Source organism: Rhinopithecus roxellana, chromosome 6 (assembly GCF_007565055.1).
Source record: "Rhinopithecus roxellana isolate Shanxi Qingling chromosome 6, ASM756505v1, whole genome shotgun sequence".
Taxonomy (NCBI): Eukaryota; Metazoa; Chordata; class Mammalia; order Primates; family Cercopithecidae; genus Rhinopithecus; species Rhinopithecus roxellana.
In genome coordinates, this window is record NC_044554.1 from 25,691,828 (window position 1) to 25,719,815 (window position 27,988).

Below are 27,988 nucleotides of genomic sequence, written 5' to 3' on the forward strand. Positions count from 1 at the left end.
AGAACCTAACACCTGCTCCACTGACGGTGATACCAACCCAAAATCTGTGCCATGCATGCTGAATCCTAAAGATCTCAAAACCATTACACTTTGGGATTCCAAAGCAGAACTGGACTCCATGAAGGGCCAAGGAGGAATGCATCTCAAAGTATCTCCAATATGTCCATAATATTACAAAATCTTTCATGCAAACAGGTTTTCCAAACATGCTTTTCTGTTCTAACCCCAAAGGTCCAATTCCAGTCCAAAGAGCTAGGTTGGGAATATATTCCATGCCATCCCTTCCATCTTCCTGGTTGGCCCATTTTCTGTGATCCCTGCCTTCAACCAAATTTAGAGCTTGCTGGCAAAACAGATGCTGCATGCACACCAACAGGAGATAGACTTACTGGTGTGTGAGTGCCCCTGATTTTAGTCTTCTAACTGGGTCTGACCAAGTAGAGGCCCTGCAAAAGATCAGAGTAAAGAAAGAGAATGAATCTTAGTTTTTCCTTCAAGGGCCCACCAGTATCTGTATCTCTCTTCCGAAGGCCACACTATCAGGTGAATTTTGGGTTCAGGTCACCAGCCCTTACTCTGCCCTTCAGGCCCATGGTTGGTAACTGCCCCCGGCTGGTGCTGGTGCTTCCTCTTACCTGTCCCACATCCTTGAAAATACCTGCTCATTGCACTCCACTCAATGATATCACCCATTTCCATTCAGGACTTTGTCCGTGTACAGAATCCCTGTCTCCTTTCTCCATATCACCCCAAATCTCCTCCTGTTAGCCTAGTTTATCATGATCCTGTGCCCCAAAGGGGGTAGGGCAAGTGCCAAGCCACAAAGAAGGGTCAAGGGCAGGAACACCCCACGCTGCCTCATGAAGGAGTGGCTTGCATGAGTAATAAATTCAAGTCACACAATAAACAGAGATCTATATATGGATGGACATTATTAAGAGTTAAAAACTGACCATATTTGGCTTGAAAATATGAAAATCTTACCCAAGGTTAAAGCTTTGCCTCTCAGCTGCCAAAACAAACATTGCAGTATACTTACCAACTTCCAACTCGTATGTTAGAATGTAATCACTTCTCTGAAGTTTTACCTGCTATAATTTAGGCATAACTAGGTTTTTCTTTTAACTTGAAAAATATGCTTTCAAATTGCCTTTATTATATTGACAAGACAATTAAGAAATGATAAGAATCACTCTGAGGGGGAAATCAAGGGCTCTCGAAGAAGGTTCTGAAAAGCAGGCTTGGTTCAAGTCTCATCTCACTGGAATCATTGAGAAGCATCTTCTGGGATCACTTCCAGAAGCAGAAGGCACTCAGAGACTAAACAGCTGCAGGTTCTATTTGCTCCCCCATTCCCCCTAACTCCAAGAGTTTTAGATAAAATTAGGTTCAAAATTAATATAATGGACAGCATAAAATGGAAAAGTAAGTAACAGAAAAGAAACCTGAGGGGTTGGAAAGTATTCTATCTTGGTCCATAGCAATGTTTTATTTTTATTTTCAATATCCACTGAGTTTGGAAAAACATGCCCCTTTGTAAATTTCTAGGTTGACATATTAAATGTCTTCTTCACCACAATTTAAATAGCTGCACAGACAGAAATTTCCAGAATATTATAAATACTAGCATTACCCTTTTAAGTATAGCCAATAAAATATAAATATTACATCAATATGACGCCATCATCATCTATTTTATAAACATATGAGCAAATACATGATCAACTCTTCAAGTGTCCAAAATTTGACTTGGTCCTTTTTATCCTCAAAACAATTATTCTATGTGATTTCTCCTACAAAATCTATAATAGAATATTATTTTAAAGTAATTTTTATTGTACTTTAAGTTCTGGGATACATGTGCAGAACATGCAGGTTTGTTACATAGGTATACATGTGCCATGGTGGTTTGCTGCACCCATCAACCCATCATCTACATTAGGTACTTCTCCTAATGCTATCCCTCCCCTTGTCCCCCACTCTCTGACAGGCCCTGGTATGTGATGTTCCCCTTTCTGTGTCCATGAATTCTGATTGTTCAACTCCCACTTGCGAGTGAGAAAATGTGGTGTTTGGTTTTCTGTTCTTGTGTTAATTTGCTAAGAATGCTGGTTTCCAGCTTCATCCATGTCCCTGCAAAGGCACAAACTCATTATTTTTTATGGTCGCATAGTGTTCCATGGTGTATATATGCCACATTTTCTTTATACAGTCTATATTTAATGCTAAAAGTATTTTTGATCACCTTAGCATATTTCTCTGCCACAAAAATATGTCTATAAAATGAAATTAATTTATGTTGCCTATGATAACACCACCTAAGAAATATACGTTTCCTTCTGGAGTATTGTTTTAATTATTAGTAGTACACAATAATAAATAATAGTAATTACTATTAAAACCAGTAATAGTACATTTTATTTATCAATTAAAAATATTTTTTTTTTTTTTTGAGACGGAGTCTCGCTCTGTCGCCCAGGCTGGAGTGCAGTGGCCGGATCTCAGCTCACTGCAAGCTCCGCCTCCCGGGTTCACGCCATTCTCCTGCCTCAGCCTCCGGAGTAGCTGGGACTACAGGCGCCCGCCACCTCGCCCGGCTCATTTTTCCGTATTTTTTAGTAGAGACGGGGTTTCACTGTTAGCCAGGATGGTCTCGATCTCCTGACCTCGTGATCCGCCTGTCTCGGCCTCCCAAAGTGCTGGGATTACAGGCTTGAGCCACCGCGCCCGGCCTAAAAATAAATTTTAAACTGTAATAATAGTACATAATTGATCAAGAAATTATAAATAGCTCACAAATTTGGGTGAATAATTGCTAAACATAAAAAGAATAATGTATTGGAAATGTTTATTTTAACGAGCTGGATTAGAGGTGGTGCTCATGTACTTTGATTGAAGAAGATTTTACTGCCAGTCCTATTGTAATTTCTCCTTTCCCCACGTCTTCCTCCTGGAGGCTTTTACACTACTGAGTACAGCAGTGTGGTAAGTTCAGGATGGGTCTGCATGTCTTTATAATTCTTTATATTTCTGTATAAAATGGGAAAGGAGCAAGTTTTTTTCTTTTTTCTTTTTTAAGACAGGTTCTTTTTCTGTCTCCCAGTCTGGAGTCTGCAGCCTTGACCTTCTAGGTTTAAGCCATCCTCCATCATCCCACCTCAGCTTCCTGGGTAGCTGGAAGCACAGGTACACAAAACCATGCCCAGCATTTTTGTTGTTGTTGTTGTTTGTTTTGTTTTGTTTTGTTTTGTATGGAGAAATGGAGTCTCACTATGTTGTCAGAGCTGGTCTCAAACTCCTGGCTTCAAGCAATCCTCCCACCTTGGCCTCTCAACATACTAAAATTACAGGCACGAGCCACTGTGCGTAGCTGAAAGGAGCAAATTTGAAAAAAAAAAAAAAAAAGGAAAACCAGACACAGATCAGTTAACTGTGATCTGTTAATTTACCAGATAAATTAATTTTGATAAAGAGCATATAGGGAAGTCAAACAAATGAAAAAATGAAAACTGATTCCCTTAAAACTACGTTTCAGTGAGCTGAGATCATGTCATTGCACTCCAGCTTGGGCAACCGAGCCAGATGCTGTCTCAAAAAAAACAAATGAAAACAACAACAACAACAACAACAAAAACAACTACTTTTGCTCATATGCTCCTTGGTTAGCTTCCAAATATCTTCCAATGGAATCTATGTTATTGTATTTGTCCTGTTTGCAGGCAGAAAAACTCCCCACATAACGCTCTGAAACAGCAGCACACGGCCCCATGCAACACACTCCCCACCACAGGGAATTGTCCAATTCCGTTATCTTAGAGATGCTGTTTCACTTAATCAAGAGATTCTGTTAATCTATGAATTAAAAATTCATCTGGTAAAATCTCAATTACTCAAATACTGGTAAAATTTATTCTTTGGCCAGGCGTGGTGGCTCACGCCTGTAATCCTAGTACTTTGGGAGGCCGAGGTGGGCGGATCACGAGGTCAGGAGATGGAGACCATCCTGGCCAACATAGTCTCTACTAAAAATACAAAAACAAAATTAGCCGGGCGAGGTGGCGGGCGCCTGTAGTCCCAGCTACCCTGTCGACTGAGGGAGGAGAATGGCGTGAACCCAGGAGGCGGAGCTTGTAGTGAGCAGAGATCACGCCACTGCACCCCAGCCTGGGCGATAGAGCAAGACTCTGTCTCAAATTTAAAAAAAGGTTTATTCTTTGTCAGTATTGCTTCAGTTATTTTCTTTTTAACTTTAAGACAATTTAAATCAGCCCAGCAAAAATGAGCAATTAACTGAACCAGTCAATAAGCCAATCTTTATTGAGTCCAAACTACATATTCAATTTTGTATTAGATCCTGATAAGGTTTCAAAATAAATAAGAGGCATAGACCTTATCTTCTACAGTTTTTCTGGAGAAAAGAGTATCATGCCACCAGAAAAGATATAACTAATAACGAATACACTGTAAGTTCATTCCCACATGACAAATCCAGGGGAAAGAAATAACTATGGAATATTAAGTATATAAAATGAAATAAGAATTTTCATAGTGGAGAAAATGTTTTAGGTAAAAACTATTCAACTTTTAGCTTAGACATCTGATGTTGCTTTTTGAATGGCATATATGTTGGCTAACATCTTGTACAAAAATGCAATTTATAATTAGTGATTACAAAAATGTAAATCAATAAAATACCATTTCTCATCTGCTAGGATGGCTATAATCAAAAAAACACATCATAACAAGTATTGATGGGGACATGGAAAACATGCTAGTGGGAATATAAAATGGTGCAGTCACTTTGGAAAATAGCCTGGCAGTTCCTCAAAAGATTAAACATAGGGTTAACATGATTCACTCCTAGGTATATAGTATTTAAAAATGTATATACAAATGTTCAAAGCCGCATTATTTATAATAGCCCAAAAGTGGAAATAACCAAATGTCCATTAACTGATGAATAGATAGCATTACTAAGAAGGAATATTATTCACCAATAAACCTTGGAAACATTAGGCTAAGTGAAAAACATCAGTCACAGAGACCACATATTGTATGAATTAATTTATAGAAAACGCCCAGAATAGGCAAATCTATACAGACAGAAAGTAGCTCAGTGGTTGCCTAGGACAGGAGGAGATGAAAAGCTCGGGTGATGTTAGCTAATGAGTTTGGATTTCTTTTGGGGTAATAAAACTGTTTTAAAATTTATTTTGGTGATTGATGGTTGTACAACTCTGTGAATATACTAAAACTATATTGTACACTTTAAATTTGTAAATTATATGTTAGATGAATTATAGCTCAATAAAGCTGTTATTTAAAAAAAGAAATATAAATATGTTTAAATATTTTTCTGTATTGATTCCAACTTTCACTTAGTCTATTCTCCTAAATCATTCAAACTGCATACATTTCCTTCTGTGATTTTAGTCTGGCATTTTTTGAGGCGTTTCAGAGCCATTTGGGTAGAACCTACAGCCATGTGGGTGGCTGTTTCCCTGGCTGGAGCTCCAGGGTCAGCCCACTCCCCTTGGAGAGGCATGTGCCACTCCCATGGACTTGGAACACTATCCACCTGTTTTCCCCGGCCCCCCACTTTTCTTTGTTGTTGAAGAACTAGCAAAGTCCTGACTATCCAAGTTTCTCAAATTAATTCAAACTTTCTGGTGTTATCAATCAGAAAATCAGTAGGGAAAAATTCTAAACAATAATTGGCCCACAACTAACTTTTTATTTGCCTTTGAAATAATTTATGTGCTTTAAATCACAGATTTAAATTATTAATTCCACTTCAGATACAATATGAGCACTCCCATTGCAGAATGTTCGCACTGAAGAGGGTTGAAAGAAAACTATCTGAAGCATTTCTAGTATTCAGGGGAAAGCAACAACAGAATTGAACGTTTGTTTGTGAATCACCATAAAATGTGTAATTCATATGCAGATAATAAAAGATTCATGATTTGATCTTTGAGCTTCTAGAATGATAACACCTCACTGTGTAGAAAAATAAAGTCAACCATATTATGCAAGCACACACCTTAAATATTTTATTATTGAAAAATTCCTTTCAAATAAGTGTGATATCTCGCTGGATGAGTCCAGGACGATATATAAAGAAATGTGGGTTTATAGCCTAGACTTAACATTTAATAACCATGGAAACTTTGTCAAATCTGTGAACTTCCCTGAGCCTCAGTTTCTTTGTCTCTAATATGGGTGTAATAGCAACAACCCAGCCCGCTCACAAGATAGTTCTTAGGAGCAATGTAAAAGTACTTGCAGAAAAGTGTAAAAGATATGTATAATATTAAGAATTATTATTCAGGTGAGCAAATTGGACCTTATTCAGTATGACGCCCCCTCCCCTCCCTTTGGTTGCCTTATTTGTAAGCGTTGACCTTCTAAGTAGGCTAAAATTTATTGAGTATCTTTTCTGAAAATTACAGAGCTAAACATTGTCTCAGGCACTTTGTTTTATTCTTACGTTTCTACCATTTGCCAATGAAGAACCCAAGGATAAGAGAGATTAACTAACAACCAAATGTATACCTGAGTTTTAGATCAGAAATTAAAACCTAACTCTAAACTTACACTTTTTTTCTACTACACCATACTTTTGGGGGAAATTCTCTTTTCTGTAATCTCCTGAACAACCCCCATTCCTTTAAAACACTCACATTAGAGGATCCACCATCCATAGCTCCTGAAAAGGGAAGAGGATGATCTGAAGGTGATTATCAAGCTAGGGTGGCGATAGGTCCTAATTTGCCTAGGACTGTCCTATATAGGCTGATTGCAATTATCCTGATGTAATTGTGATGTAATTATCAACAATGCCTCCCTCTCTTTTCACTCTCATAAAAGTTTTGGTTTGAATCTGAGGTGGTAACACTGACACTTCACCATGAAGGTTAACCAGAATCAACAAGAAATTACCTATGTATTTCTCTGCTGTCATCCCTATATATGAAAGTCATAGATTTCTAAACGTGCTAAAGATTTTCTTTAGCTGGGTGTGATGGCTCATGCCTGTAATTCCAGCACTTTGGAAGGCCGAAGCAGGCAGATCACTTGAGGTCAGGAGTTCAAGACCAGCCTGGCCAACATGGTGAAACCCTGTCTCTACTTAAAAAAAAAAAAAAATACAAAAACTAGCCAGGCATGGTGGCACATGCCTGTAATCCCAGCTACTCAGGAGGCTGACATGATAGAATCACTTGAACCCAGGAGGCAGAGGTTGCAGTGAGCCGAGATCGTGCCACTACACTCCAGCCTGGGTGACAGAGGAGACTCCATCTCAAATAAATAAATAAATAAATAAATAAATAAATAAATAAATGGAAAAGGAAAAAGAAAGATTTCTTTAAGTTATGTAGTTAGCTTATGTAGTAAGCTTTATGTACATGTCTGAAGAAGATAAAGGCCTGGTGAATAATTAGACTGAAGAGACAGGAAAGGAAAGAGAAATAGTACATAAATGAAGAACTGTGAGACAGCATGTGTTAACATACTCAGAGAAAAATAATCTACTGGCTGATAATAAGATATGTTAAAAGGCAGTTTGGAAAAGCAAGATATTTCCTCCAGCATTTGATGTTGTTTCTTCCTAGGAGGCAAGCAGAGTGGGTAAGAGTGCATTTTTCATTCCCCAAAGAGACATTTTAGCAAGGTTGATTGTTTTGGCCCTTGTGCTTTCCTATGAGTGTGTGTTTGCCAGGGACCCACCTCTTGGAAAGAACATCAGTTTCAATCCAGTACTCAATTATGCTTTTCACTAACTCATAAGTTTAAAATGACAGCAGAGATCTGTCACCTTTTACTCTAGACATTGCCAACCTCAATATTTTCTTCTACTCTTGTTGAATTATCTTTTTTTTAGATAATTTTTTTGTCTTTGCTATTCAAAATCAAAGTTTTACATACACATAGTGAAAATGTAATTGTAACTCTGATTCACTGCTGGTGGGGTGTAAATTAATATAATCACTTTATAATATGACAGTAACTAGTATTATTGAACGTGTATTTACCCTTTAATGTCATAAACCCAATAGAAATGTGTATACATCTAAACCAAGACACATATTTAGAAATGTTCATAGTAGTGTTATTCATAGCATCCTCAAACAGGAAGTGGCCCATATTCCATCAACATCAGAATGAATAAATAAATTGTGTTTGTTCATACAATAAAACACCATGTGCAAAAACCAAGAATAAGATGAAATAAAGATGAAAGAATTACTCCTATTTACAACTTGGATGAATCTCACAGTCATGTTTACCAAAATGCACTAGACACAATAGAGAGTAATGTAGGTCTCTTTACAAAAAATTTAAAAGAGGCAAATCTAATGCATGATGTTAAAAGTTAGGACAGTAGTTACTTTGTGGGAGGAGGACATAGGTGGTGACAGAGATAGGCGTCTGAGGTCTGGTGATGTTCTATTTCTTGATCTCAGTGAAACTTACAAGGCGTGTTTTCCTTGTGATCATTGGGCTGTATACTTATGATTTATCACTTTTCTATGTGTGTGCATATATATATATATATACACACACATACACACAAGAATATTCACTAAATTGTGCATCCTTTAAAGGTTCTTTGGCTACACTGTAGATAAAGTAACTTATAAGAAGGGAATGGGAATGAACACCCAAACATGGAGTCTGTTGAGGTTGTCCAGGCGAGATTTGAATTTAGTAGACCAGGGAGGAGAACTGAAAAGGGAGAGGGTGAAAGCACTGATTTTGAAGGTAGAACTAACAGACCTCATTGGAGAGGAAGTAATGAGGGAAATGGAGGAATTAAAGCTGACACATAGGGTTTGAGGTTGACTGACTGTGTGAACACAGAATGATTAGATTTGGGGATGGGAGTCCACAGGTAGGTTTTGGGGCATAGGAAATGTGAGATGTCAAAGTTGTCAGCAGGATATGTCAATTTGAAGCTTGAAAACAGCTAGAACTATAAATTTAGAACTTGTCAGTATATAGATGGTATTTATAGTCATTAAATTGGAATGCCTCATAAGTCTGTTCTCAACCCTTCCTTATTCAACATTTTATCAGTGACCATGAATAGAGGTGTAAACAAACACACAAATTAACTGTGAAGTAATACACAGAAAACAGTGTAAAAGGAAACTCAAAGCATGATAAAATATAGCAGGAATAATTAGTTGCCTTAGGTTCAAATAATCAATTGTTTCATACTAGCAGTATGACCTAACCAAAATACAAAAGACTACAAAAGACATAAAGATTTCATTTCAAATGAGATGCATTTGATTCAACAATAAGATGCAGCAGCCAAAAAAAAGAAAAGAAAAAAAAAATCAGTCTAGAGATCAATACAAAGAAGGTAATATAGTTTTCTTATTTTATCCTATGCTGTTCCAACCCCAGACCAAGTGTCACAAGATATGGGAACAGCTTCAGAGAAAAAGAAAATTACAAGAAATATTTGGAAACAGTGACACATGAAAAACAACTGAAAGAAATGGAGCTGCTTAGCTAGAAAAGAGATAAAGTGGGGAGAGAGGGACTGGTGTTTAAAATCTACCTTCAAGCACTTCAAGGGCTGACATTTAACACCTTTTTCTTAAAAAACTACAAAAGGCAGAATTAAGATGAGATGATAGGTGGGTGGGTGGATGGATGGATGGATAGACAGATAGATAGATAGATAGATAGATAGATAGATAGATAGATAGATAGATAGATAGATAGATAGATAATCAGAAAAATAAATCCTGACACAAAATAGCATAAAATTTTCTAACAATGATATTTGAGTTGCTTAATAAGGTAATTCTCCATAGCCAAAATATTCCAGCAGAGCCTGTATGGCCACTGTGAAGATTCATGGACGAGCGGATCATTGGTCTAGAGCCTCTAAGTTCTTCCCAACTCTGAGATGTTGTGAATGGACAACCAACTATTTTGAAAAGGAAGAAAACAAGAATGCAAGAAACAGAGAAGAAGGAGCAGGAGAAAAGGGGAAGAAAGGGAAACATTTATATCATCAAACACTTTCCCTGGCAGAAAAAGACACACTAACAAGTAAACACTGAAGAAATTTAGGGGAAAATAAGATTTGCGACAGGAGTGCAGTCTTCTAAAGCAGGTTTTAATATCCTAAAACATCTCCCTATACCTAAAAGAAATTTTCTGGATTTTGTTCTTTTCCTAAAGAACAGCCCAACTGTGGTAAATAATCAGCATTCTATAGTTTTAAGTCATTTAAACCTATCAGTTAGTCATTCGACATCTCTCATTTCTCATGTTATACCATTTTTTAAACACGCAATACACACATGGTGAAACTGGAGAGGATTTTACAAAATGATAATATAATAACTCTATTTTTGCCCCAAACATTTAGCTATTTGTGCTCTACTCCTTCAGAAAATACTTTGCTTTCATAGTAAAAGTCTTCAGAACCAAGTAATTTGAGTAGCATGCCCTTTATAGCAACATTCTGCAAATTCTACTATTTCCAAATAAAGTAGTGTGCAGTTTTTCAGGACCACAATGTTTTACTATCTATTTCCAGCGACTTGTTTATCCAAGAGTTTCCAAAGACCGCAATGCTTTTTAAAAGGTAAAAAGGCATACCTCTTAGTACTGTGTGTAATTATATGAATGTATATCGATGGACAACAAGTAACAAGCAGAATTTAATGTATATTCACTATTATGAAGCAGGGGGAGTCACTCCATTTGACACATAATTGTTATCATTTCCCAAAAGTGAAATGGTAACATAAATACAGATGTTACAGAAAATAAGGCATATTTCAGTAACATGTTGTTTCTTTCAAGGTTAGCATAATGAGAATATTCCGAAGGCTTTGAAGGATTCTACTCTTCCTCCTCTTTTTTTAAAAAACTGCAAACATCTACTAAAGTTGCTTTTGAAATAAGACATTTATCCATTTAGTAATTGTTTAACAAGAGAAGAATTACTTCATTCAGACACTCAGTAATGTCAACAGTCTTATTTACAATGTATTTAAAAGAGTACTTTCTTTATTAACTACCTGTAGATCCAGTCTTTAGGCTGTTCTAAACAAGAAACTGAGAACTTAATAAGCAGTTGGCAGACACCAAGGGTCTCACTGTGCTTCAGTGGCCCAGAAAGAGTAGATACTGACATCTAAATTGCCTATTTTACGCCTTTATGTATTGTAGAAATCTGCCTTACTGTTTTGTGTAGCCACAGAACAGAAATAGACTAACTTTTTTTTTAGTAAACTCTCTGGAAACAAAAATCTTCCCAGATATTTATTGTTAGGAAAATATAATCTAAAAATTCTTCTGCCCAACCCCTTGGCTGCATCCCAGTCTTCCATCTGCTTTGTGCAGTTGGATTCTCTTTGCTCTTTACTCATAAATGATTCTCTCAAGCATTAAAAGTCACCTGATAGACACCAAAGCCATAATTTGCAATATCCAGGTGGAAGGCATTCTGTACTTTTGTTCTTATTTTTGTATTGGAAATATGCAATAAGGCTAAAACTTGTTGAAAAAAATAAAGTCTTCCCATTTTTTTTTTCTCTTGGCTAATGTAGTAGATTAGCTATGTTATTTTTTAAAACTTGCATTAACTCTAAATAAAAAATAGAATAACATTTGTAAAAAGAAAGATTAGGGAACACAAAGGCTTCAAACTGAGCTATAATAAATGTTTTGTCCAAAACAACCTTTAGATCCGTTGTTTTAGCAACTAATAATCTTGCTGTGCACATTTCAGTTGGTATTTGGAAAACATTTAACTCTGCAGCTTTGTAGAAATGATATTTCCACTTGAACATAGAGGAAGTTGTACTCATTGGGAGTTTAACTTAACAGTGCACAACCAAAGTTAAGTAGTGCCCATTTCATGTCCTGCAAAGATAAAATATCAACGTCCTATAGAGATGTCTTATTTGTATATACAGTATTTCATAAATCAATGGGATACTCAAAAGATTAAACAGGAACATCCTTTACTTATGGAACACAGGATAACATAAATCTAAAATTAATTGTCATACATTGTTTTTAATGAGAACGAAATGACCTATCCTACCAGCTCTAACTGTGAATACAGGTTTTTCAAGAGTGTACCTTCTTCCTCATTTATTTCTAATTGCCAAGTATTGCCAAACAAAAGTTAATTCTGGAAATTCTGGTAAATGAAGAGAGATTTTTGACCAGAGAAGGTGCTGTCTGAAACAGCCAGAAGATCAAGCTTGCAACAATTAGCAACAAGCTGCTGTTTCTTAATATTAAGCTAAAAATTCCCTGGTCCACTGATGCAAGACTTATTTTACACAAATTGTGAACAAAAAGACAAGTGGTAAATCAGGGGGAAAAAAGTGAAGAAACTTTTATTAAATACCATGCAACCATCTGGCACCACTCCGCAAAGTTGATTATTGACTAACTTTAATAGCAGACATTTTTTGTCTATTCCTTTAAACTTTTTTGTGGAGGAAATGTCCTCTGTATTGGGGAAGTGGGGGGACAGTTGGAAGGGGGGGCAGATAGTGGAGGGTGGAGAGTGAGTTGGAGGGTAGAAGGAGGAAATTAAAAGATGCATTGATAAAGAAGGAGTAGGGGACAGAAGTTATGCAAGGAATAGTTTATGTAAAGCCACAGAGAGAGTGGCTTACGCTGGAAACAGCAGGTCCTTCCAAATTTCTCAAGCTTTGTCCTTGCTAACAGAAAGGAAGCCTAGGAGGGGATGCTTGAAGAAGCTGGTAAGCAACTGCCTGGCTCTCCCAATAGCAAGTCCATGGATTTCTCAGTTAAGGTCACTTAAAACTTGCAATCACTATTCACTTGCTGAAGATTGCCAAAAATCACTGAATTTTATAATGTTAAGATAGAATCTTACAGATCAAGAAGTCCCAAGCCTGTGTTTTTCCAGATATAATCATTTAAACAATCTTACCCTTTGTGAGGAAAGTATAGGAGGCCAGGCAAGGTAGACAGGGCTTGAGGCCTTGGCAGTTGCTTTCTGTTGATCTCTAGGGGAAAGGGGTGGGGGTTAATATGTATTCATTAATACCAACATTGTATTGAAACATTTGCAATTAGTCAATGGTAATGGGTTCTTCTGAACATTTTACATGACAAACAAATATTCTTAAGTTTAATTTCAAAAAGACATGGAGTTTCTTTCCATATTTTTTAAGATGGGCCTTGCTCTGTGCCCTCAAACTCTATAATCTCAAACTCCCGGGCTCAAGAAATCCTCTTTTAGTAGCTAGGACTACAGACGTCTGTCACTACACCTGGCTAGGTTTTTTACTTTTTGAAGAGACTTGGTCTCACTATGTCTGCCTCCTCAGCCACCCAGAGAGCTGGGATTATAGGTATAAGCCACTGTGCCAGGCCTAGCCCTGGAGTTCCTAATACATTGGTATACAATTCTGAGATTTCTCTTAAGCATGGATTTGTAAAAGAAGAGCTGGAGCTTAATTTTTCTAATTCACACAGCACTGTTTCAACATTGTCTTATTCAGTGGTTCTCAGCCTGAGAAAGAAGGGGAAAAGTGATTTTGCCCCCAGGAGACATTTGGCAACATTTGGAAATATTTTGGCTGTCATGACTGGGAGTGTTATCAGTATCTAGTGGGTAGATGCCAGGGATGTTGCTAAACATCTTACAATGTACTGGACAGCCTCTCACAAGGAAAAATGATCTGGCCCAAAATGCCAATAGGGTTGAGATTGAGAAACCCTGGTCTAATCCGAATGCTTTAAATATTATTAAAACATATAGTGAGATCAAGAAGTTATTACTGCATTTTCATTAATACCAATTTTCTCAAAGGCAGTTTGAAAAACAGACCCTGACCAAAATTGTATGTGAGTTATACAGGGAAAAAAATATGACACATCTGTGATTTAAAAAAAAAAAAAAAAGCTGAACAGAAAAAAATAGATATTTTTATTCATAAGAGCATTGCCATGCAATTTTCAATGCTCCAGAAAAATAACCTTCTTCCATTGACACTGTGCTGAAAGAAGTGAGGAACAAAATGGTTATAAACTACCCTTCTCACAAATTCTATTATCAGACTATTATTTCCAAAATATATTAATACACCATCTAAAAAACAGCCCTCTTATCAGAAGCTAAGATACCTAATAAGTCAGAAGATAAATGCACCAGTATGAATTTATTATAATTTTTTTAATTTCTCTGGATTACAGGACAATTAAACTCTGTAGGAAGTGCTTATTGGAGAGCAATTCTGTGGTCCAGAAGACACTAGAATGTGCTCAGCCATTTAGCACCCACCCACCTCCTTTCTTTTCCCTTTCCTGTTAAATTTTCCTATATGTTCATAAGGACAGATGCCATTGCTGTGGGAATAACTCTGGTTTAAGGCCCTTGAAAAAAACAGTAGCTAACTATATTAGTCCGTTCTCACACTGCTATAAAGAAATACCTGAGACTAGGTAATTTATAAAGAAAAGAGGTTTAGTTGGCTCACAGTTCCACTGACTGTACATTATGATGGCATCTGCTCAGCTTCTGGGGAGGCCTCAGGAAACTTACATTCATGGCAGAAGGGAAACAGGGAGTAGCACTTCACATGGTCACAGAAGGAGCCAAAGAAAGGTGAGGGGAAGGAGCCACACATTTTTGAAGGACAAGATCTAATGAGAACTCACTCACTATACAGTACCAACTGTGGGGTCGGGTGCGGGGGTGGCAGTGGGGGTGGTTGCTAAACCATTCCTAAGAACTCTGCCCCCAAGATCCAATCTCCAATCACCTCCCACCAAGCCCCACCACTGTGGGATTACAGTTCCACATGAGATTCAGCAGGGACACAAATCCAAACCATATAACTAACCTTATCTAAACACTAAACAATAGAATAAGCAAAATCATTTTTGTAGCTTCTTTCAAAAAAATCTTATGTATTAAAATGCTGAAATTGATAAGAATTTCATCAAAATAAGAATCTCGCCAGATCTGACCCATGGGAGAGGAGATTGTTCAATAAAAAATTGCAAATGGATGAATAAATGAATCCTCTCAAGTTCTATGCTGCATACAACAAATCCAGATGGGTTTCATTTAGATGGGTTTTAGGGACACCTTTTTTAAATACCTATCATTTTATGAAAGAAGCTATTGTCTAAATAGTCCTCTTGGCCACTTCCTGAAAACAAGTCAATTATTTGTGATAACTCTCAAATGTCCTAATAATCCCATGGGAAATGTAAATATAATGAGGACAAAGAATTATAAGAAGTGCTAATGTCAGATTTTTACCCACTACATAAGTCCACTCTTGTTCTATGGGAGTGACTTTCTTCTTTGGGTGAGACCTTGAAATCTGGGATTATAATTTTAAGGAAAATAAATGTTAATAAAATGGTATTCGGATGTAAATTATCTCTTTTTTTTCTGTTCCTCACAATTGATACTATGGATTCCCATAAGGGTTCATGTCTTCTATTCACTTTAATGAACAGTTGTTGGGCAACAATTCTAGAAGAGTTCCAATTCTCATCAGGAGAATGGACAAGGTGAAGAAGCACAGAAAATGCAACGAGTAGTATGTCTAAGTCATCACTTTGGAATTGATTGAACACAAATAAAAGTGGGAAAGCTACATAAAACAGAAGGGAATGGGTAAGCTGGGTGATGTCTGGGAGAGGAGGGGTTCCATAGCCATGAGATTCAACTCTGTAACACTCCGTAGGGTTACAACACTGCCATTCATATACTGAGGTAGCAGCAGGGAAACTTTTTATTTGTTAGAAATATTGAATTTTGCCTCCCACCCCAAAACATTTTTCTCATTCTGTTCCTGTTCTTTATTTCTGTAATTTTTGCTGTTTCAAAAATGATCTTTTTTGTTTTGGAAGAAGTAATTCTTCAAATCCAGTTCACCTAAAGGGATTTGATATGTTCAACAAGCTACAAATACACTGTATCCAGCAATACCTACCACATGCCTACTTTGAGCTCTGAGCAACCTGCACCGCAAGCCTAGTTCTCATTGTTTAGCTTTTGGCAAATTTTTACTAAGTGCCCTTCCTCCCCAAACACACGTATATGTCTGCCAGACCCTAAAGCCCTTTATGAACATGCAAACTCCTCTCTTCTGCAAACCTCTGCGTGAGTAGTCAGCAGGCTAATTCATCCATCGCAATGTGGCTTTGTGCTAGGGTTCTGTTTCGGTGCTGCCTACAAGATAATCACAGATGTGACTGCATCTTAGAGGTTCCTGAATCTTTCAAGAGAGTCTGGTTCAAAGGAAAATTAAAAGGTGGAGGCCGGGCGCGGTGACTCAGGCCTGCAATCCCAGCACTTTGGGAGGTCAAGGAGGGCCGATCACCTGAGGTCCGGAGTTCGAGACCAGCCTGACCAATATGGAGAAATCCCGTCTCTACTAAAAATACAAAATTAGCCGAGCCTGGTAATCCCAGCTGCTTGTAATCCCAGCTACTTGGGAGGCTGAAGCAGGAGAATCGCTTGAACCCGGGAGGCGGAAGTTGCGATGAGCCGAGATCGCGCCATTGCACTCCAGCCTGGGCAACAAGAGCGAAACTCCGCCACACACACACACACACACACACACACACACACACACACACACACACACACACGGTGTAGTTTAGGAAGTAAAAAAAAGTAGATCTCCCCTCACCCTTCAGGGCTGAAGGCACAAACTCTAGGTCCAGGGCGCTCGCCTACCCAACTTCACATGCACTTACAGGTCACCTAGCACTCAGGTACTTTGTGGCTCCTTACCTCTCAGTACAGAAGCAACAACATTGATTGGAAGTTTATCACTGTGTGTTACGGGCCATGGGCCATGTGTGTTAGAATTTTACGTGAAATTAACATTTAATTCTCACGGACACCTCTGAAGCAGGTGCCACAGCTCCCATTTTGCAAAGGAGGCAACTGAGGTTCCCAGGGGCTCAGTACCAGCACCGTGGGTCGAAGCACGCAGGGCAAACACAGCCGGAGGTGAGCACATACCTGCTTCTGCACCCCGCGCTCCTAACCACAAGGCTCCCTCCCTCCAGGAAGGCCTTTGTCATCCTTGGGACGACCTGCCAGCTCTGAGGCATGACAGTACTGGCGCCTAGCAGGGTGACCAGGAGGCCCTCCTCGTCCCAGCTGCTGGCGTCGCCGACCATGGCAGGGCCGGGGCTGTGACTCGTGGGGACGGTTCCCAGCGCCTCAGCCGGGGAGGCGGGCGGGGAGGGGCGGGGCGCTGGGGCGGGGCTCGGGACGGCAGGGCTGGGGGCTGGAGCCCGCAGCGGGAAGCGGCCGCTGCTCGGGCCGCGCTGGGCGAGGCGAGGCGAGGCGAGGCGGGGCGGGGCTGGGCCCTACGGGAAGGGGAGGCCGTGCGGACCCGGAGCCGCACCGCGCCAGCCCGGCTGCAGCGGCTGCGCACCAAGGCCGCGATGGGACTGGAGACGGAGAAGGCGGACGTGCAGCTCTTCATGGACGACGACTCCTACAGCCACCACAGCGGCCTCGAGTACGCCGACCCCGAGAAGTTCGCGGACTCGGGCCAGGACCGGGATCCCCACCGGCTCAACTCGCATCTCAAGGTGAAGCCCGGGGCGGGCGGGCCCAAGTCCCCGCTGAGGCCGGGAGGTGCGGGCGCCCCTCAGCCCCGCCCCACCCCGTCCAACCCTCGCCACCTGGTCGGCCCTGCAGGGTCTGAGACCCGCACCCTCTCCCGGTCCCACTCGCCACCGGGCCGCCTGCGTAGCCAGGAATTCTTAGCCAGGTTCCTGTGCGCCCACCGTGACCCTAAGAGAAGAGGGGGACGCCCTGGCACGTCCTTCCCTCCTGCTTCCCCCGCCCAGAGCGCTCCCGGTTCCCAGGGCGGCAGGTCGGCTGACGGTTCAGGGTCCCTGCGTCCTGTCTCCGCAGCTGGGCTTCGAGGATGTGATCGCAGAGCCGGTGACTACGCACTCCTTTGACAAAGTGTGGATCTGCAGCCATGCCCTCTTTGAAATCAGCAAATACGTAATGTACAAGTTCCTGACGGTGTTCCTGGCCATTCCCCTGGCCTTCATTGCGGGAATTCTCTTTGCCACCCTCAGCTGTCTGCACATCTGGTGAGACGGGGCACACCGGGTGGACCAGCTTTCTGAAACATGGGCATATTCTGCGCCACCTGCCCCCTGCTCTCCCCTTATCCCAGGCCGGCGGCAGGAGGAGGAACGCGCATCAGTTCCCAAGCAGTAGGAAGAACTGGAAGGCCTTGAAAGGCTGTGCGCTTCCTTTACAATAACAGTTTGGGCTTGGAGTTTCAACAGGAGAAAGAATGTCGGTCTTTCCTGGGGTGTGATTTTCCTTGCATACATAAGGCTGGGCCGAGTGTGGAGGCGGGTACCTGGAAGCCATACTTCTTGCCACAGGCTGCTTTCAGGGCCCTGTTGTGACTCGTGCCTGCGATTCTAGGCAGGGCTCTTATTTCTTTCATTACCTTTTATTCAGTCACTACCTGTGCCTGGGGTGAAACAAAAGTAATCTCTGAGCAGAATGCCGCTGACAGTAGAATTGGACGAGGATATCAGACCTGGTTGAGCAGTGGTGTGGAGGGGCTGCTTCAACTTTGCCCCTGGCAGATGGCAAGATGGGACCCAGAGGAAAGGGAGGTGTGTGCAGTTAAGGCGAGGGTCTCCCAGTACAAACGAATGAAAACTCCAGCTACGAGATAATGAATGAGGCCTCCAAATTACTTTTTCACTGATGAAACACAAATGGAAGTGGCATCTAGTTAAAGGGGAAAGAAATATGGAAGCCCCCTGGATATTGATAGGATGTTTTGAGTAACTCTATTCATACTCAAAATGTGTCCTAAACTGTAGAGAACATTCTTAAGCATCTTTTAAGTTTTTTAAGGAAAATGTCATATTTTACCAATAAATATTGTTGTGTTAGAAAATATCCACTTTAATCTGAGAGGAAGAGTATTCAGTTCATCCCCAGTATCACCACAGTTGTCACACTAGCGCTTCAGGTTACTAGTGTGTCTAAGTAACCTGAGGTACTTCCATGTCTTTCTTACACTTTATACGATATTGCCATACCCTGATCTATGCTCAGTGTTCGTTGTTAGAAGTTACCAAATTATTATTTATTCCTGTATACCACCTGAATCTTAATTTCTTTAGTCAGTTAGCTAGCTAGTTAGTTCAACAAACTAAATTGATTGAGTGCTTAGTTTGTGCTGGACACTGGGCCAAGATGAATGAGAGACAGGGTCTGCCTTCAGCTTACTCATGGCCTATCAGGGCAGCTGGCTAGGTACAGAAAGCATACTGAGAAAACACCTTCAACTGACAAAGAGGGAAGAACAGACAAGGCTTTGAAGAGGGAAGGGAGTCAAAAAAGACTTTTAAAGGATAAATGAAAATTCACCAAATAAGTAAAGGATAGACAAAGAACGCCAATTTAATTTTATCACTGCAGGTTGTAAACAATTAAACTATGTTGAAGGTGCCAAGATTGCCAGAGAAATGAAAATGTTTGCCTTTGTACATGATCAGCTTTGTGGAGATCAAATGGATAGTTATATTCTGACATTGGCACATGAATTTTTTTAAAGAATGCCTAAGTTGGCGCATAAGATTTGGGATTCCTAATTAACTAAAAATAATCATCTAACCTCTATGTCAGTTTTCTCACTTTCAAAACTGTGAAAAACTGGGTGACCGCATAGCATATTATGAAATGCTGGCTACGAAGCTCTTTGGAAATATAAAGTACCATATTTATAGTCAACAAAGCTAGACTTCCCAAAGCTTTTGTGAAATAATTAAAAAAAAAAAAAAAGAAGTTTCTCATTTACTAAATGGTGGAAAGATATAAGTAAAACTACAATTGACCAAGCAATGCCTCCTTCCAGCTGGCTCTTCTGAGAATGGGAGGTGTTTTTGTATAGTACTTCAATTGGTGAATCATCAATGCACCATTTTTTAGCCACATAAAATGTATTTAACTTCAGCTTGTTTTTTTAATTATACTTATGTGAGGCATTAATATTTAACTGTCAGATGTTTGTCACCAGGCAGCTGTGATTGCAAGTAGAGGAGTCATTTCAAACAAGAATGCTTAAAAGTTAGCTTACGCCTTGATAAAATAGGTTTATCATTAATAGATTGCATTTCCATGACATGATAAGACCAGATCAAGGACAGACCTTACAGAATTGCAAACCCATTTGGGCAAACTTTTTTTTGGTTTTCTTTTTATCTATTTTTTTAAAGCAGGGGCTTGTGTATTGTTTTTACCAAAAAGTTAGTGGTGATCAAAGGTATGAAAATATGCAGTAATGGAACTTTGAACCATGTCACAATATTAAAACAGGTCGGATTTTAGATCCTTTAAACGAACAAACAACAACAATAAAACACAGAAGTCCGGTGGTGTTGGATCCTAGACCGGAAGTACAGGTCATTAGGAATCAGTGAATTAGCCGGATTGCATACTACAGTCAGACAGAGATAGCTGCTGTTTGTTAAACACAGGTTATTGATCATAAGTGAATCATAACCAAACAAATGTGGCTGGAGCACCCATATCCCTTATTTTTGCTGGGATGCAAAGCAAACAAATGTCCAACTGATGGAAATGCAATAGTAGCAATCTCATTTCTAGAAGACAGTTTTCATACACTAAATTGCTATGATTGCAATCTGCATGACACTACAATTACTACAACACTAAATAAAAGTTTCTATCCTATGGCCTTATTATCCAAGGGAGGAATATATAACCTTATAGATTATAACATTTACTTAAGAAGTGTTTGGTCACATTGAGCCTCAACCAAATTTGGGGTCAATCAGAACTGCCTGGAGTTTCAGAAGCTAAACTATTTGTGATGTTGAGAACACAACTTAAGTTTGATATCAGAGGATCATTAGATTCTCTGCTCCAAAATTAGGGAACACAAGTAAACAAAAATAAAATCGAAATGAGTTAACAACGCCCTATAAACTGAACTCCTCAAATGTGGGTAACTGCTTTGCTGAAACAAGAAGATTCACTTTTGACATGTGCTAAATTCCCTTTTAGGACACAAAGATCTAAGGAGTCATGGAGATAGAAAATTTATTAGCCTAAGGAAGAATAGAAAGTACATTGTATTCTGGCCAGGAGCAGTGACTCTTGCCTGTAATCCCAGCACTTTGGGAGGCCAAGCTGGGCAGATCACTTGAGGTCAGGAGTTCAAGACCAGCCTGGCCAACATGGTGAAATTCTGTCTCTACTAAAAATACAAAAATTAGGCAAGCATAGTAGCAAGTGCCCATGATCCCAGCTACTCAGGAAGGCTGAGGCAGGAGAATCACTTGAACACGGGAGGCGAAGGTTGTGGTGAGCTGAGATCACATCACTGCGCTCCAGCCTGGGTGACAGAGTGAGAGAAAGAAAGAGAGAAAGGGAGAGAGAAAGAGAGGGAGGGAGGAAGGAAGGAAGGAAAGAAGGAAGGAAGGAGGGGGGGAGGGAGGGAGGGAGGGAAGGAAGGAAGGAAGGAAGGAAGGAAGGAAGGAAGGAAGGAAGGAAGGAAGGAAGGAAGGGAAGGAAGGAGAGGAAGGGAGTATGGGAGTAAGGGAGGAGGGAAGGAAGGAAGGAAGGAAGGGGAAAGAAAGAAAAGAGGGAAAGAAAAAAAGAAAAAAAAGGAAGGAAGGAAGGAAAGAAAAGAAGAGAGGGAGGGAGGAAAGGAGGAGGGAAGGAAGAAAAGAAAGAAAGAGAAAGAGAGAGAGGAAAAAGGCCACTTTGAGGTTATTTTGTTATAGTTATTTTCATTATATATTCTGCCTTCAAAATAGGTCTATTTATTATACATTATAATGACAGCATCATACAGACATTTCAGGGGTACATAATACATGTCAATCCTCATAGCCAGTTCTGTGAGATCTCCTGTTGACACTTTTATTTGTAGCAACATGCCCAAGACCACACATCAAGTGAGAAATACAATAGAATAAAAAGTCTAAAGTTGCCATCATTGAGGTGTCTATTCAGCTATTTATCTCTGAAACACCTAGTAATTAATTTTCCTATTATATAAAAATGTTTCATGTATTTAGCACTTGAAACAAAACACAAATATAATTTGTGGAGACAGTCAATGTGAATAATTCTATATTCTAAAAACATATCTATCAATCAGAAACCTGCCTAATATTTCCTTCATTTTAAGCTAAGTACAGCAGACCCTAATGTAAGTCATTTTAATAGCAAACCAAGAAAATCAGCCTACTCCCTTACGCCCACCCAGGTAGTAATAAAGCTTCCATTGAGGCTATCAGCAGTGCCTGAAAATCTCACAACTACTTTTGTGCTCAGAGGACATTACTACAACAGAGAACATTACTACAACAGAGAACATTATTTGGAAAATTACATATAAAATTAACCATCCTGAGGACCATAGGGATATGCAGCTCTGTTAGGAACAAGCATGCAAAAAAATAACAATTTCAGGATAGACTAGTTTTCTTGTGTAAAAGTTCTAACATCAATCGCAGGGCTCTTTCAACTATACCACACAGCCCTTTTCAGTGTGTGTGCTTACTGTGAAAAATTAAAAATATAAAGCATAGTTAATAACATAAGGCATAAAAGAGTGATAAATTTATATTAGCTCAAACACTTACTAAGGGTCAAGGATGTCCTCACTGTTTAAAAAACTTAAACTCTAATAGGAAAGACAGAAATACAGCATCTATTTATAATACCTTTTGATACTTGTGAAGATTAAGAAGTTTGTTTCAGTACTTTAGAAATACAATGAGGGAATATCCGATCTAGCCTGGTCCAGGAAAAGGGAAATAGACGGAGGCAACAGGAAAGGCTATCAGAAAGTAAAACCTCGGGGACATACGAAGACTTAAGCAGGTTAATGTTAACTGGCAGAGACCAGGTAGATAAAGACACAGTTTTATTTATTTTTGTTTTACTGTTTCAGATAGCATGCCACCAATAGAAAGAATATTAGTATTTATTATCTACATGACTATATTTTTAAGCAACATATTTTTATGCATCTTATCACTTTCGTCCATTTGCATTACTATGAAGGAATGAATACCTGAGACTGGGTTATTTGTAAAGAAAAGAGGTTTATTTTTGCTCACAGTTCTGCAGGCTGTACAGGAAGTACACTGCCAGCATCTACTTTAGGCAAGGACCTCAGGAAGCTTCCACTCATAGTGGAAGGCGAAGGAGGAGCAGGCATATCACATGGCAAGAGAGGGAGCAAGAGAGAGAATGGGGAGCTCCCAGACTCTTAATCAACCAGATCTCACGCAAACTAACTGAGAACTCACCTTATCAAGGGGGCGGCAGGCACAGGCACTAAGCCATTCATGAGGCATCTACCCTCATGATCCAATTATCCCCACTCGGCCCCACCTCCAACACTGGGGACTACATTTCCATGAGAATCAGGGGGACAAAAAACCCAAATCATTATCAGTGATCACTGTTCATTTATTTATTTCAAATGCTCAACCAAATTTAAGTAAATTGGGTCAGTATTGTATCTTTTCATATATGTACAAGAGAGACCTTATTTGTTCACAACAACAATCCTCACACATCTCTCTTCCTTCATTCCAGGATTTTAATGCCTTTTGTAAAGACCTGCCTAATGGTTCTGCCTTCAGTGCAGACAATATGGAAGAGTGTGACAGATGTTTTCATTGCTCCATTGTGTACAAGCGTAGGACGAAGCTTCTCTTCTGTCAGCCTGCAACTGAGCCAGGACTGAATACTTGGACCCCAGGTCTGGAGATTCGGATACTGTAATACTTCTTTGTTGTTACAACATAAAAGCACCACTGTTCTGTTCATTTCCTAGCTGTTCTAATTAAGAAAACTATTAAGATGAGCAACCACATTTAGAAATGTTTATTGACAGATCTTTTCAAATAATGCTTTTCTGATTAATAGCCAAAGATTTTGTATCTAACTTTGTAACCAGAATTATACAATAAGTTGACACCACTTAGATTTAAAGGCAGGCAGTTTTGCTTTAGTACAATAGTATAAATTTTATAATGATGAATTTATAATGATTAAGGGACATTTCTATCAAAATACTACAATAGTTTTATGCACAACTTCCCATTAAAAATGAGATTTCTTATTTGTTTGTTTGTTTGTTTTTACTCTGGGAGTAATACTTTTTAAATTACCTTTACATATATAGTCACTGGTATACTTAGAATATACAATGATCCTGGAAACTGCAGTAACAAAAGCACACAATGATTATAGTAACTATCAGATACAATAAAACAAATAAATGTGAAAATAGATTCATGAAAATGTATTCCTTTAAAGTATTGTTTTCCTACAGGCCTATTTAACAAGATGTTTCATTTTACTGTATATTTTGTACTTAATATAAATGTTGCTCTAATCAGATTGCTTAAAAGCATTTATATTATATTTATGTTGTTGAACTAATATATGAAATAAGTAAATGTAGCTCCCACAAGGTAAACTTCATTGGTAAGATTGCACTGTTTTGATTGTGTAAACATTTATATATCTTCTTTGGAAATAAAATATAAAAGAGCTATATACAAAGCTTTCTTTTCTAACTTTTCCAAGCAAAATCTGAAATGTTTTATGACGGACATTTATCTGGCTGTGATCTTAAAATAATTCACATCTAAATAGTATTTTGTCTAGAAGATGCTTTCTCTCTAGTAGTTAGAATTAAACCTGTGTCGGCATTCCTATTAATGCTTCACTTTACTTTCAAGTAATATTGGTGCTATTTAACATTTTATAGTAAAGGTTACTTCTGATACTTTAGTACCATTTCAACTACAGTGATTCATGTAGAGAGACAGGAGAGTTGTCAACTTGTTGGGCTACTGAACTACAGGCATAAACTAAAAACTAACAGCTGCAAACTTTTAAGATGTTCTCTAATATGGGTATGTAACACAGGATAAAGTTATTCTTGTCATTTTGAACTGTGGAGTCCTATTTCACTGTGATGAATCATGTTGCTTTGAAAAATCTCATTATTTCTGGGCCAGGCAAGGTGGCTTACACCTGTAATCCCATCATTTTGGGAGGCCAAGGTGGGCAGATCATGAGGTCGGGAGATCAAGACCATCCTGGCCAACATGGTGATACCTCGTCTCTACTAAAAATACAAAAAAAATTAGTTGAGCATGGCGGTGTGCACCTGTAGTCACAGCTACTTGGGAGGCTGAGGCAGCAGAATTGCTTGAACCCAGGAGGCAGAGGTTGCAGTGTGCCACTGCACTCCAGCCTGACAACAGAGCAAGAGTCTGTCTCAAAAAAAAAAAAAAAAAGAAAGAAAGAAAGACAGAAAGAAAGAAAGAAAAGAGAAGATAAAAGAAAAATCTCATTATTTCAAAATAATAGACATATACCAAAAAAAACTTTATAATGTAATTACTAAAATTTCCACATCTTAAAAGTGTGTAAATGCTTGAATTACCATCAGAGCCTGAATTGACATTCCTTTGGATACCCTTATAAGTGACATAATAAGATTAATAAGATTTTTCAAAATCGCCAGGACTGGTGAATATAAATGATGATTGAACTGGAATACTATTGGGGACCAAATCAAATGAATGATTAAATTTTGAAGCTCATACCCTTTTGAAGGTAGTTGCAAAGAGACATTTCAAAACTGCCCTAGGCCATTGTAGCATCCTTAGATGGGACACATAGTCATTACCTTAAAGCACCACCACTCATTTTAACCATATGGATTTTATTATGTTAGTTTAAAAGGTCAATCAGTCTCATGACTTTATAGTTATGTTTTGTATTTAAAAACATTTTTTAAACATTTGGATATGTTGATAAACCAAAAACATTTGATTAATAAAATATCTATTTTAATAAATTGGGAACTTCTGTCCTTTCAAATAGCTATTGGCAAGTTTTAAACCCAAAATATATACACATAATTCTGTAATAAAATTGTGTGACTTCTAACAAGTAATATGTGACTTCCTTATTTCTGAACAGTACTGGTTACTTTCAAAATGAATTTTTATTGAGATTTTCCATTAAGTATTTTTTTCAAAGACTCAAATTTTGTACCAAGTAAATTCAGCTTTTATGCACAAACATGTTGTTTGTTTTATTTGGGACTGGGGGAGGTATATGATGAGCAGACTTCCTCAGAATTCATAATAAATTTTCTAAAAGCCTATAAATGTGTGTATTGCTTTTATTACAGTAAATATGGAACATTTCATACCGATTATTACCTTATTAAAAACTCAAAATAATAAATGCATTAGTTATTGCTTATTCGGAATGTATCTTTAAAAATAATTACATTAGTACTTGAATTATTTGTTTTTCAGCACTTAAAGAGGTTCCATATAAATTTTCTGTCATATGATAAATAGTATAAAATAGCCTGTTCACACACCCACCATACTTCTTCTTTTTTATAAAGTCTTTTCTTGCTAATCCTAAATAAACTGAAATTTCTGTTTCCAATTTTTAAAATAAGAAAGTAACAATATAAATCACACGTACTTGGATACCTGTACTATGAAGCTAGACTAGAGTCCAAAATTATTTTTGGAAAGTGAGTATGTAAAGAGTAGTTGCTGATGTTGGCATACATTTTCTTGTCAGTTCATCTGGAAAAATGACCAACCTATAATAATAAAGCAGGTGCTTGGCTTTTTAAAATGTTCTTTATAGTTTTGAGGAACTTTTAAAATTCATCTTTTTGATAGTCATCCACATCCCATTAATTTATTTTGATGCCTTTCTTGGAAAGTTGCTGGAGTGTAGTGAAAAAAGCCCTGCCCTAGAAGTCAGGCAACTGGATTCCAGTCTCAGCATTGCCATTATTGAGGTGTATCCCCTCGGGTTCTCAGTTTTCTTATCGTTAATGAAAGAATTGAACTAAATGGTCTCTCCGGAGCTTCCCATCTCATTGTTTTCTGTGACTTCATTAGGATGAAGACTTGGCTATGTATATGAAAACCAACCTAACTGTCCAGTCCAAAAACATTTTTTTAAATCAGTGAATTTTCAATCAATTACAGGATAGGTGTGCTATAAATACAATAATTAATGCATGTACTTTTCACCCTTCCATCGATTGTGAGACTGTGTTTGGCTTCAATTCGTTAAAACAGAGATCCTAAGATTTTTATCAATTGTAAGTCTTTATTATTGTTATGAATTTCTCAAAAAAAAGTTACTTTATATCTTAATTAGAATTTGCTATTGAACCTTTAACAACATGGAGTTGAACTGTGCAGTTCACTTATACTCAGATTTTTTTTCAGTAAATACAGTTAGCCTTCCATATCCACAGGTTCCTCATCTACCACCAAACTGGATCCAAAATAGAGTATTGCAAGATGCAAAACCCTCAGACAAGGAGGGCTGACTTTTCATCTCCTTGGGTACTGCAGGGATGATGAGACTTAACTATGCAAGGACTTTTATATCTTCAGGGGAGTTCTGGAACCAATCCCCCAAGGGTACCGAGGAATGACTCTATTTCATTTGAAGATTTTCTATCAAAATCACTGCTATGCCACCATAATCACTGCCATCTTTCCCTTTTGCCCAGCTATTTGCCACAGCCTCCTAACTGACCTCACTCCCTGCCTTCAATATGATCACCAATCCATCTTTCTCTTTAAAAAAATACGATTACACCAAGACTGCCCTGTCATTTCCCTGCTTAAAACTATCAATTTTTATGTGATTGCCCTGAGAATAATATTTCAAGTTCTTGAGCAACATATGCAAGACGTTCATTATCAACCTGTTGTCATCGTTAGCGATTTTTCTGTAACTTTACTGAATAACGCATGCTACTTCCGTGTACCCACTCTCTCCTGCCCCATGCCAGCATTACTTTTCTCCTCATGCCTGCCTCACTCTTATCTGCTTCCAAAACTCTTCCACATTAAGTGCCTCTTCTGTGTCTAC

General features: G+C 38.6%; 1 protein-coding gene and 1 long non-coding RNA gene across 3 annotated transcripts; one reads left to right on the forward strand and one right to left on the reverse strand.

The window, feature by feature from the left end:
* Window positions 1-386: 386 nt before the first annotated feature.
* Window positions 387-17,150, reverse strand: LOC115898365. Its single transcript, XR_004058099.1, has 3 exons — window positions 17,018-17,150; window positions 12,953-13,028; window positions 387-446 (listed from the first exon to the last, which is right to left on the reverse strand). It is a non-coding gene; the product is annotated as an uncharacterized LOC115898365 (long non-coding RNA).
* Window positions 17,060-26,231, forward strand: CAV2 (caveolin 2). 2 transcript variants are annotated; one of them, XM_010389348.2, is made up of 3 exons: window positions 17,060-17,598; window positions 17,927-18,114; window positions 23,636-26,231. In XM_010389348.2, exons 1-3 carry the CDS (start codon window positions 17,449-17,451, stop codon window positions 23,784-23,786), a joined length of 489 nt encoding a protein of 162 aa, XP_010387650.1. In that variant the 5' UTR covers window positions 17,060-17,448; the 3' UTR covers window positions 23,787-26,231. The 2 variants fall into 2 exon arrangements, with proteins under 2 accessions (XP_010387650.1, XP_010387652.1); XM_010389350.2 differs by lacking the exon at window positions 17,927-18,114 and having other exon boundaries at window positions 17,291-17,598; window positions 23,636-23,824.
* The last annotated feature ends 1,757 nt before the right edge of the window (window positions 26,232-27,988 follow it).

Bases quoted from the DNA above. Each gene is read 5' to 3' on its own strand.
- CAV2 (XM_010389348.2), top strand. From the start codon at position 17,449: ATGGGACTGGAGACGGAGAAGGCGGACGTGCAGCTCTTCATGGACGAC. The intron at 17,599-17,926 runs GTGAAGCCCGGG...CTGTCTCCGCAG, and splicing joins GGCTCAACTCGCATCTCAAG to CTGGGCTTCGAGGATGTGAT. The intron at 18,115-23,635 runs GTGAGACGGGGC...CCTTCATTCCAG, and splicing joins CTCAGCTGTCTGCACATCTG to GATTTTAATGCCTTTTGTAA.